This window comes from Capra hircus (assembly GCF_001704415.2).
Source record: "Capra hircus breed San Clemente chromosome X unlocalized genomic scaffold, ASM170441v1, whole genome shotgun sequence".
NCBI classification, from domain to species: Eukaryota; Metazoa; Chordata; class Mammalia; order Artiodactyla; family Bovidae; genus Capra; species Capra hircus.
The window spans coordinates 52,693,965-52,706,661 of NW_017189516.1; the positions used below are offsets into that span (position 1 = coordinate 52,693,965).

The window sequence follows — 12,697 nt, forward strand, 5'->3', positions numbered from 1 at the left end:
TGCTCGACTCCTTAAAGTTAGTGTGTTGTAATGGAGGTGGGTTGTGTAATTCATCAGGAAGATTTGTTTCTCTAACCAAAGATGTCAACACAAATTTGACCTCTGTGTGAATTAACCTAAGTGTACCTTTCCTTTTCTGTCATCTGGGGTCTAGCCATTTTAGGAACACGTGATTGTTTACACAGGGAAAGGGTCAAGAAAAACAAGATGAAAAAACTCACAGTGCGATCATTATGAGTATTAATGTAGAGGGAGTGTCAGTTGACTGGCATAGTGCGGGCACATTAGAGACACTCAAGTGTTAGTCATCGTTAAGAGTATCACCCCAAACTAGTACTCAAGATGAGAAAAAAATAGCTTCCACAAGCTTGCATCCAAGTGCTAAGGAGTATAGGGTAAATAATGCTACCTGGAACAGGTGTCAGTTCATACTCACCATAAGCGCTCGGAGTGTAGGGAGGCGAGGTATTATGCCTGGAGGGCTGGGGATCAAATAAAGGTGGATAGGTCACAACGTCCGGGGTAGGTATTGGTTCAGGTCCCATCTGGGGCAGTATGGCTGCAGGTGGAGTTACAGTGGCCTGGTTCACTGGGAAGGAGCTGTTGGTGCTGTGGGCCTGTGGGCTGCTGCAGTAAGAAGGGCCCTGCATGGGTTCCTTCTGCTCGTATTCGTATGGCTCATAGGGTTGTGTGAAGATGGAGGGAATCCCTGGGCTCTGGTTGCGATCTGGCTCCTGATCCTGGAAGGATGACTCCTGATCCTGGAAGGATGACTCCTGCTCCCGCTCTGGGGACTTCTGGGACTCAAAAGATGTTCCCAAAGTGTTGCTCTGGGAATCATCATCCCGCCTGCTTGTTGGTATAGTGGGGCTATAACTTTCAGTTAAAGATAATGAAGAGGGACAGTCCCTTCTCTTCCTTTTCTGGCTTTTGCTCTTTCTAGAATGCAGGTAATTATGACTTTTATATCTATTTCCATGTAGTTTCTGAAATGACACAAACCCAGCACAAATTAACCGTGAGTAAAAGAAAAAGGACATATATAGTAAATACACTGATAGTTACTTTCTATGGAAGATTGCTTTATATTATTAAAGATAAGCGCTCTATTCCTCTTCACCCCTACATTTGAATCGCATTTTATATATTATGGTTTCAAATATAAAAATACCTATTGTCATACATATCTCAACCCTAAACATCAGCATTTTTCCAGCAGAGGTTTAGTCTCCCATCTGCTGCTACAGTAAGTACAGATCAGCCTTACTCCTCTTTAAGAGTTATTAGTTCTCTCTCACTTCTAATTGGCATCTTTAGAACCCAGAGGTTTATTTATTTATAGCTGTGAAAATATTTTTGTAACACTTACATGACTTTGCCACACTGACTTCACACGTGAACGGGAACGGTAAATTTTTGAAACTTTTCCATGAATAATATCAAATTTCTTATCCAGGTCTTGAATAGCATCATAGATGGCCTATTATAGTACAAACTGTTATTAATTTCTACTTCAAAAGAAAAGTAACATAAAAAATACCATTAAGCCAACCTTTGACTGCCAGAGCAAAGAAAATTCTCAAGCCATCAGAAATTTCTTGTTTCCCACTTAATGCCTGGTTATTGGTGATCCAGGGCCGAGCTGGCTGAGATTAAAGCACCCCAACCTCCTACTCAACTACTCCATATCATACAGGCATTTGAAGAAGCTTGAATACTGGAAAGTAAATGTACCACAATTCCTATAAGCTATCACATTTATGCTGGAGTCATTTTACATCAAGGAAGGTGATAGTTTAGGAAAGAAATTTTAAAATCTGCTAAAAGGCAAAAGAGCCTCTTTCCATAATGATGGAATAAACTAATAGGCAGTGAAGGGTCCACTCTGGAAGGAACAGTGAACCAAATACAACACATGTGACCTTTGGCATCAGCATATTTTATTTATTTATTTTTGGCCATGTGGCATGTGAGATCCTAGCTCCCTGACCAGGGATTGAACCCTGCACTGGAAGTGTAGAGTCAACCACTGAACCCCCAGGGAAGTCCCCAGATTAAAGTCATGCAATTAACAATTAACTTTATAAAATGTTTAAGTACACAGCCCCTGTATGCCAATCGGGTATGTAACTGATAAAACCTGAGAATTCTTGAAATACATAGACATTTCATTTGGGCAAAAATACACTTAAAAGGCCAGAACCATTACATCATTCATTCAACTAAACATTTATTGAGAGCTTACCACCTGCCAGAACTGCTTTGCTAGATGCTGGGAATGTGGACATTAAAAAAAATAAAAAAGAACAGAACCAGCTCCTGCCCTAAGGAACTCCCATTTTAGCTGGAGAAAGACAAGTAGAGACTAGGTAAATAGAGTGATTAGCAGCCGGGAGCAATTGATTTCAGTGCCAGAGGCAAGAGCACCATCTAGTAGCTTGTTGGAATTGCTACATCTCCCACCCCAGATCTACTGAATTGGGAAGTCTGAGAGCGAGAGCAGCGACCTGTGTTTCCACAAGCCCTCTAGGTGATTCTGACATGATCAAGTGTGAGACCTGCTGGCTCTCAGCACAGGCTTGAGGGGAACACAGTGGGGTTCAAGTTACTTCTCTGCTATTCAATTTCCTTATTAATAGAATCAGGATGAAAATATCTCTTAGTTCTCACAAGGACAAAGCAATGTGCTACAGTATTACTACTAACATAATAATAATACTGCACAATGGCTAGTCCAGTAGTGTTCAAGCATTATTAACATTATGGCCATAATACAGATAAGAATAAGAAGCTAAGTGTGCACAGAAGGGCAAGACCTAGTCTAGGTGGGCAGTTGTGGGCGTTATCTGTGTTAACAGTGAAAAGGTGAGAAGGTGTCCACCAGGTAGAAATGCATGCAAGAGCATACAGGGCAGAAGGAAGAGCATATTGAAAACTACCCAACAAATCAGGAGTATGACGTTAACTGATATTAACTACTATAGATAAAATAGGTAGGAAACAAGGTTTTACTGTAGAGCACAGGGAATTACACCCCAAATTTATGCTCTACACCTGGAACTAACACAATATTATAAATCAGCTCTACTTCAATAAAAATCAACCCCCCCAAATACCCAAACAGGAAGTCAAATGTTTCCAGAGTGAACATAAATGACATTCAAAGTGCTGGGTTATGAAGGGAAGGAGAGAGGGTTAGGAGGCCAAACAAAGTGATTTTAATAAATAACAGTGGGAGAATGAGTATGTTGAGAGAGACAGAGGCTGAAGATCCAGGAGAGAGGCGGGTGATGGATGAAGGGAGGTGTCTGAACACAGGGAGAGGATCAGATGCAGAAACCAGAGGAAGTCTTAGTGTTAGCCTTATAGGGGGAACCCTTTTCCCACTCCCATGGTCAGGAAGGAGGTTGGCAGAGATGGAACTAGGCAGGTTTGTGGGCTGTGAGAAGAATCGGGACTTGGAGGGGATTTCTGCTCCACGCTTCCCCATTTTCCCCATGAAGTAAGCGAGGATTGGGGTTGTATGAGGGTCACTAGTCCCCAGCAGATGTCCTCCCCTCTGTTTCCCAGCCTGGCTGGGCAGGGCTGGGGTTTTACTAAAGGGGACGCTGGGAAGGATAAAAAAGAACAGGTGGAAGTGCTGCCCCATGTGGCCTAGACTGGGAAGGGAAGGCGCTGAAGACAGGAGGGAGCAGGCACAGGAGGAGAAATGGAGAGGATCCCCCAGGGCCCACTGCAGGGCGGTGACTCTGAAAGCTGGGTGTGTCTTATGGGAGATGCTCCATCCCACCACATCTTGCACAATCATTCAGAAGGTCCTGGCAGAGCCGTGTCAACCTCATTCAACCTCATGGATGCTGATGTAAAGCAGGCTGGGCTAGCACTGCTCAAAATCAGAACTCCCTACTTGGCCCCTACGTTCCCGCTCTCTGTACATCCTTCCCCAGAAGACACCACAGTCCCCTTTAAGTGTTCCACTTCTGTTCTCAACAGTGATAATGATAAAGACTCTCATAAATACTTCTTACTTTTCAAAATACGTTAGTTCATTGTATCAAAGTAGTGTTATATGTTAAGAAACATTTATTTGTTATAAATGTTCATTATTGCTAGGGTATGCAGCTCACAAAAGCCTTGATAGTTAGCTACCTCTATCAGTCTCCACCAACATGTCAATTAAAAAAAAAATCCCCTCAAAACTATGTAAGATAAACTCATTAATAAACAGTGGGCTGTCATTTCATTTCAACTGAAATATCCTGACATACATTTATGGAAAGTGAAGTCATGTCTGACTTTGCGACCCCATGGACCGTGACCTACCAGGCTCCTCTGTCCATGGAGTGGGTTGCCATTTCCTTCTCCAAGGGATCTTCCCGAGCCAGTGATAGAACCCAGGTCTCTGGCATTGCAGGCAGATGCTTTACCATTTGGGTCACCAGGGAAGCCCTGACATACATTTAAGTACATACTAAAGTTTATATCAGCCAACTTCCTTTAAAGAATTTGTAGGGGAAATTAATTCAGTATCAAACAGTTTAGATGAAAGGGCTGTAACTACATTTGATCAGTTAAGGGCTATAAAACCTACACACTGCTATTTTGAAACTTTCACCAAAGAAAACTGTTAAAAGATCATAATGAGAGTGATAATCATAAATAATTCAATGCAGCAAAATTTCAATTATATACTTTATATGAGAGAAAGAGAATTTTAGCTTAGTGTTTTAGAAAACTGCATTTGAGACAGACAGAACTTTTTTTACCTGGCAATAAACAAGGATATCCTGAATTATCTTTTCTTGTTCTTCGTTGTAAGATGTGTCAGATGCAGCAGTTTCCTGCTAATAGTTTAAAAATTGAACAGTTAATAATTCTGTGAAATTCAGACTGAACAATGAAAGAATAATATCAACTTATTATTTTAAGCCAACTTTTCAAAGAGTTTCAGAGGTCTTAATCTAAACCAGAGACAAAAAAATATTAATATGAGAATGAAAATATACTCACTGCTGATTAAGAGAGGGAGTAAGGAAAGAATTCATAATATCAGAGGGACTTAAGTTTAGAGTTTTACACTGACAAATAAGTAAAAACTGCTCTGACTTTCCTACTCTGCAAGGGAGAAAAGTGAAATGGTTATTTTGCTCACTGTTTAATGAAAGGAAGTGGACAAATTTAAGAGAGACTAGTATTTTTTGAGTGCGAGTTTAGAGGAAATCTGTAGTTTATGAACAATTGAAATCTTTTTCTTTAAAGTGGTTAAATGTTAATGTATTTGGCAAATGGCAATTAACATTACTTACATTACTGAAATATGCAGTATTTGGTTCATATGCATAAAGAACAGTGTTATCATCATCATAAGCAGGGATTCGTGTTCTTATCTAAGGAAGATTTATTAACAAATTAAAAGGAATGATGATAGAACTTAGAGAAAAACTGAGGACTTACTTCACTTTCAAGAAGCTCCAAAAGGCAACTGGTGATATCAAAGGACCTTTGTCTATTTTCAATACTATGACTACAGGAAAAGATGCACTTTCAAAACTTCTCATTATCACAACCACACATAAGACATCATTTTCCTCCTGTGTACCTTAAGGTAGAAAGTCTAGTCTTCTAGTAATTTGGCACCAGAACTGCTATAAAATAAGCAAGTTTTCTAAAAGCAACTACAAAGAATCTTCTACATGGCTTTTGATTTTTTAAAATAATCCGACAGTGCCACTCTGTGGACAAAATAGGAAATACTTAAGCATATATTTTTTATTATTTTCTTCCCCTTCACTGCGAGGCTTGTGGGATCTTGGTTCCCAGACCAGAGATTGAATGTGGACTCTCAGCTGTCAGTGAGATCTCAAGAGTCCTAACCACTGGACTGCCAGGGAATTCCCCACACCTATTTTTCTTGAGAAGTTAATCTCTAAATCACCTAAAACATTTTGGGGAGAAGGAGATAGGGAATAAATAAGTAAATAGATAGTAAACAACCATGATATTCTAAGAGTGTACTCTAAGAATAGATTATGAGCTACAGGAATAATTTTAACCATTTAAAAGTATATGTGTCTGTTTCAAAAGCCATAAACAAGATAATGTGGGACTGGGTTATAGATTAGTACTTAAAAATATATATATAGAGAGAGAGAGAGATAGACAGACCACATGTTACCATTGTATACAGGGCCTTATACTTTTCAAAATGCTTTCATATAATTATGTGAAAAGAGTCAGAAAAAATGAATCTTGGTAAATAGTTAAAATTTTAAAACTTGTACACATATGCTCATCATTTAAATACTTTAAACATCACTGTCTGGAACTTGTGAACTGTACATTTACAATCTGTGCATTTTACTGTATGAAATTAAACTCAACTTGGAAAAGAAACAGAACACAATAAAACGAACAAAAGCAGATTTTCAACTTGAAATACAAACCACATCAACTTCACTAGATCCGCTTGACATCTTTTTTGTGCAACAGAGGAACTCCACTTCCTGACTTGGGCCTAATTATTTTGAAACTTGCTGGAGGATTTATTTGTGAAAATGCTTGAACGTCTAGGACTGGTAAAGCTTACTCCTGAAAAGCAATGCATAAAAAAGTTACTTCACACACTTATTGCCTTAGTAAATTTAACATAGGTATATTCTCAGAATGCCAACTCAAGTTGATTTGGAGTCCTGGTTGAATTTTAGAGAGCAACAAAATGAGAATTCTTTCATTAGTGATTTAGGATAAACTTAAAAATTGAAGGGCTTTATTGTTCACATGTAGGAATAAGAATCCAGATCAAACACAGTTACAAATTGTAAAGTGAATGCTTTACAACCTAAAGGCTACAGAGTAAGTGCTGGAAACAAATTAACAGCAGAGCATGAGTTCTAACTGTCTTTGTCAAGGAGTTCAGACGCTTTTTACTCAGGGAGGCTGCAGGCCTCCAGATTTAAGTCAGGGGAGTCCAGCTTGGGCCTCCACCAAGGTGTGGCCTGGGCAGACCACTAAAGACATCAGATCCTCCCCTGCCAGGTGAAAACTGGGCAAAATTACATCTAAGGTCATTTCAGCGCTAAGATTAACCTAAATGACTGCATGTTAAAAAATAGGGCAACATCTCTTCTAGAATTATGTAGGCTCAGTTATGGTTCAGTCATTCCTCTTAGCAATCAGAAAAGAGTATTGAGTATAATGCTATCATATCATATTTTGTAGCAGATCTGAATGCTGGGAGGTGTGTTCATAAGAGAGCTAATGCCCTTTTATCCATCCTGAGCAGTAATGAGAGGCAGAATGAAGGGAAAACTGAGCCACCTGGGAAGCCCCCTCAAGTTAGATAAATGCAGTCGTCTAATGTAAAATAAATTCAGGTTATTAGATACCTTTAATTTGAGCTGTAACTTCAACCAAATTTTATTTTTCTAAGACTATTTTCTTCTGATTATACAACTAATACAAGTCATGACTACTTGAACTGGGGTTTCATACAAAGGAAGGCTACACAGCACTGAGAATAAACCAACTCTCACAGCAGTGAGAATAAACCAACTACTGATACACACAAGGACAAATCTCAGAAATCTCACAACCGCCATGATGAGTAAAACCCAGATGCAGAGAAGAATACAACGTTATGAGTTCAAAAAGAGACAAAAGTGAAAGATGCCTTTCTAAATCAGGACCTTTAGATACACCATAGTCACTTCAACAACGTCTCAGTTCCCCATCTTGCAAATAGGCTATGATTTATTTACCGAGTTCCAAGTCATAGATATTCAAAAGTTACTCCTCAAGTCTTGCTCTTAAAAAAGACACTGCAGAGCAGGATCTGCTCGAATGCACAAAGAATGAGAATAGTGCGTTAAAGTTTCCACTCTAGGGCAGCAGTCCCCAACCTTTTTGGTAGCAGCGAGGGGTTTTGCGGGAGACACTTCTTCCATGGACTGGGGAGGGGGGAATGTAAGTGATGGGAGCAGCTGTAAGTACAGATGAAGCTTTGCTCCCGAGCCTGCTGCTCGCCACCGCCATGCAGCCGTGCCACAGGCCAGAGACTGGCACCAGTCTGTAGCCCAGGGGCTGGGGACCCCAGCTCTAGGGAGTATTTCAACAACTTTGTTTTATAGATTTAAATATAAAATTTTTCATTAAATCCAGTTTCACTATAGAACATTTGGACTATGCCACAAGGTGCAGATAATACCATCTAACAGATTTTTACTGCTTATTCTGTGCCAGGCAATGTTCTAAGCACTTGATGTATGTTAATTCATTTAGTATTCCTGACAACCCCACAAGGCAGGCTCTATTATCATCCCCATTTTCCTTAAGAGAAAACTGAGGCAAAGAAATTTTAATAATTTACCCAAGTCTCATAGTTAGTACATGGTGCAGTCTGGCTTCAGAGTCTAGGTGCTTTACTTTTTCATTAAAATCACCTGGAATCCCTTCTTGGCCAAAAACAAAATAAAATCCCAAACTCCTACCATGGCCTACAAGGTCTTTACAGTCAGATCTCTCCACACCGCTCAGATGTCACCTCTTATCACTTGTCTCCTTGCTCTAAAACTAAGATACTTGCCATCTGACCTTTTATAAACAAAGTTTGGCAACCACTGTTAGAGGCTCTAACAGTCAGACAGTCCCCCACTGGCTTAATTACAACGCTGCGAAAACTCTGCTGTAAACACAGAGGCAGCATACGTGGAGTCACCCAGCACCTCTGTCTCTGTAGGACACGGACAAATCAAAGCTGACCTGGCATTCTCTGATCCTCTGCACTTGCCATGCCCTCTGCCCCCAATACCCTGCACTCCACATAGGAGAACCAACTCCAAACGTCAAGGCTTCCTTCAACTTCCAGCTCCACAAAGCAAGGGTGCAATGTCACACCCTCTGGAAGTAAAACTGCTTTTCCAGAAGTACCAGAACACTCACACTTCAGCACTTTTAAAGCAGTTGTCACATGCTGGCTAGTTACAGGAGAGGCAACATCAAATAGCATTAAGACCTTAGAGTTTGGGCCAGAATACAGGGTGTGGGTCCCAGCTCCTCCACTCACTAGCTGTGTGACTTCTCTGTGCTTAAAAAACTGTAAAATGGGGACAATAGCACAGACCATGGGATTATGAGGATGATGTGAATTAATATATGTCAAGTGCTTAGAACAATGGCTGGCACAGCAAAGCCACCTTTTTATTATTTAAGTAGTCGTGACACCCTCTCAAAGAACCAACTTATCATGGAGCACATGGACCACAAATCCTCAGGATCATATATGCTTAGTCGCTCACTTGTGTCCCACTCCTTGTGACCCCATGGACTGTAGCCCCTTAGGCTCCTCTGTCCATGGGATTCTCCAGACAAGAATACTGGAGTGGGTTGCCATTTCCTCCTCCAGGGGATCTTCCCAACCCAGGGATGGAACCCTGGTCTCCCGCATTGCAAGTGGATTCTTTACCATCTGACTCACTGGGGAAACCTACATAGATGCTATAATTTAAAAGAATGTATACCATCTACAATAAGTACATAGGATAGATATTAGAAGAATTCAAAAGCAATTATTGCTGTATATTTTAGTATAAACTAAAAAAATTTGAGTGTTTTTTTCTTTTACAGAGAGATTTTCCCTTCACTAGGAGCAACAGCAAAAATGTACCTTGAAAGGGATACATTTCAAATATAAAAATGTTCTACATTATTTTATGTCAGCTTTTCCTTTGATAGTTACAATCTGATGAAAGCATAATTTTGCGACATTCAAGTAACCTTTGAAACACAGTTTTATTATATCAATAAATGTTTCAAGGTTTTCAGAAATCAACTCAACATTGAAAAACTATAACTTCTATGAGATCTTTTTGGTAATTGGAACACCACCAAAAAAACAAGTGTCAAGGATTTCTTTTTTGCTTCATATATTTTTTTTTGCTCAGGATCACAACATGTAATTATCACTCATGTTGCACCATGCACTGCAGCTATAGCAACCATTTCCCCTAAATGAATTTTAAATAGCAGGCCACTGTGCAAAGAACTGGACTTTAAGAAATACATGAATCTGAATCCAAACTGCAAAATTTGCTATTTTGCTTAGGCAGGGATTTAACCCCTCTGTGCCTCAATTCCTTAACCTGTAAAGTTGGAATAATAGCTACTTCATAGAGCTGTGAAAGACCAAATTACAGTTAAGGACTCAGCATCATGTCTGGTTCACAGCAGGCCAAGTCTGAGTTTTAATTCCCCTTCTCTTCTTTCCACAAGGTAAGCAAAGGTTTTGCAACATTTTCTTAGAGCCCAACTATGACTAGATTCTGCAAAATTAATATAATTTGTTAAATTCGAAATCTTGCAAAATAAGCTTACTTACAGTGAAGTTCACTTACATTTTACACTAGGAAGTCTAAACGCTTAAAATGTTAAGAAAAACCATCTGGTTTTCAAACAGACACAGTTTAGACATTAAAAACATTGCAAAGGGGGCTTTCCTGGTGGCTCAGCAGTGAAGAAACCGCCTGCCAATGCAGGAGACAGGGGTTTGATTCCCACTGGGAAGATCCCACATGCCAGGGAGCAACTAAGCCCCTGTGCAACTACAGGAGCCACGACTACTGAGATCACCTGCAGCAACTACTGAAGCCTGCACACCTTGAGCCCGAGCTCCACAACAAGCGAAGTCACCACAATGAGAAACCTGTGCACCACAACTAGAGAGTAGCCCCCAGTGGCTGCAGCTAGAGAAAAGCTGGCGCAGCAAGCACGACCCACCACAGCCCCCCAAAATACAATTTTTAAAAATTAAAAGACACTGCAAAGACATTTTCTCAGAAGTCACTTGAGGATTCTGCTCTTTAGCTCTCCCTTGCCATCAACTCATCGACTTATCCAAAAACCACTGCAAGAAATATTTGGCAAGACAGGGCAGATTACAATCGCCAGACCACGCCAAAATTTTTTTAAACAAGTCTGTGTCAATACACTGATCACTTTCTAAAAGTCCTGTCAGGACTCTGAAAAGCAGCCCTTCTGCTGTCGGTATCAAACATTAGAGGCTATAAAGTCGGCCGACAGGGAATCGAGCCCATACCTGCTTTTTATACAATACTGTGTATAAAAGTTTTGCTTGTAAAATCATTATGCATAAACATTAAACTAGTTTAAAACGCTAGAGCAGTACCATTTCAGGGAGAGCCAGGTAAACGGAGGGAAGCGATCCCCAACAGATGAAGTTATCAAAGGACTGTACTCGAACCACATCTTTGTTTCGCCTGAAAGTCGCTCAATCGTGTCTGACTTTTTGTGACCCCATTGACTATATAGTCCATGGAATTCTCCAGGCCAGAATACTGGAGTGGGTAGCCCGTTCCCTTCGCCAGGGGATCTTCCCAACCCAGGGTTCGAACCCAGGTCTCCCGCATTGCGGGCGGATTCTTTACCAGCTGAGCCACCAGGGAAGCCCAAGAATACTGGAGTATCCCTTCTCCAGCGGATCTTCCTGACCCAGGAACTGAGCCGAGGTCTCCAGCACTGCAGGTGGATTCTTTATCAACTGAGCTGCTGGGAAGCCCCTGGTTTCGCCTCGTGTGCGTATTTACACCACCAACAGCTTAGCTACACTTTATTTGACTAATGGCGGCTACAATCAGATGCCTCCAAATCAAAGTTTACATCTCAAAAAGTTTTACAACAAAACTTGCTAATTAATAGGATTTTGAGTTGGAAGAATCTGAATAAAGTGTGACTGCCTCGGTCGTTCGGCCCCCTCGGCCCCTCTGCCCCCTTGGCCCCCTCCCACGCCAAAGAAGAGAAAGGATGAAAAAGGATCAACTGTTTTCAGTCAGCACCCGGTACCCACTAAGAGGCCAAATCTCGTACACTGGCATCCCAAAACCGGCAGCGGGAACCACCTCGACAAAACACTCCAAACCTTCCCAAACCACCCGAACCATCCCAAACCCACCCCACCAGCGGAGCCAGAAAAGAGTGGCTCTTTCCGAAAAGGCAAATCCTTTCTCTTCCCTTAAGTATATCCTCCTCCCCCGCCACCTCGCTCCGGAGCCCTCCAGCCATTAAGTCAAACCTCTTTTCAGCTGCTTCTAGCGCACAAAGAAGTTCAAAGGAAGGAAAAAGTGCTATTTGACAAATGTATTCTGGTCCCAGAGTCCCGGAAATCGGCCTCAGAAGGGGGCGGGAACCGGTTAGCCGTGAGAGAACAGTTAGCCGCCTCCCGTATCCCCAGCAGACGCTGAAAAAGACGGTTAGATTGTACCGGTGGTGGAGTAAACGGTCCTCGCACCGGAAATAGGGCTCGTCCACGTGACACGCCAGTTGCCAACACCCCACCCCCATGCACACCGCTGACCAATCAGCAGCCGCCACAAGACACGCCTCCCAATCCAGGGTGGCTGTCAACCACCCAATCCAGGGGACCCCTGAGCTGTCACAGAGAGGATGGGCGCTATTAGAGAGATGGCCAATGGCAAGGCTTTGCTTCCCACAGTGCAGCCCCACTGGACCTCCGGTTTGTTTGTGGAGGCTGGTGGGATCCGAACCGTGCTTGACTGAAAACACGAGCCTCTAAAGCTTAGAGGGCTTTTGGCAGCTGCCCTAAGGTGCCTGCACGGGCTACTTCCTGCGACGGTGTGGGTTTGAAGCTTAGTGTGCCGCTTCACCACCTGTTGGCTAGTTCTTTGAA

At 41.7% G+C, this 12,697-nt stretch overlaps 1 protein-coding gene across 2 annotated transcripts; it reads right to left on the reverse strand.

Moving 5' to 3' along the window:
- Positions 1 to 436: 436 nt before the first annotated feature.
- LOC108633183 (sex comb on midleg-like protein 1) lies at positions 437 to 12,275 on the reverse strand (the record flags this gene model as incomplete). Of its 2 annotated transcripts, XM_018043754.1 has the most annotated exon segments (6): positions 437 to 986; positions 1,370 to 1,480; positions 4,767 to 4,844; positions 5,307 to 5,387; positions 6,444 to 6,588; positions 12,083 to 12,275. In XM_018043754.1, coding segments are annotated over 5 exon segments (850 nt in total), but the record flags the coding sequence as incomplete, so codon positions are not given.
- Positions 12,276 to 12,697: the final 422 nt, after the last annotated feature.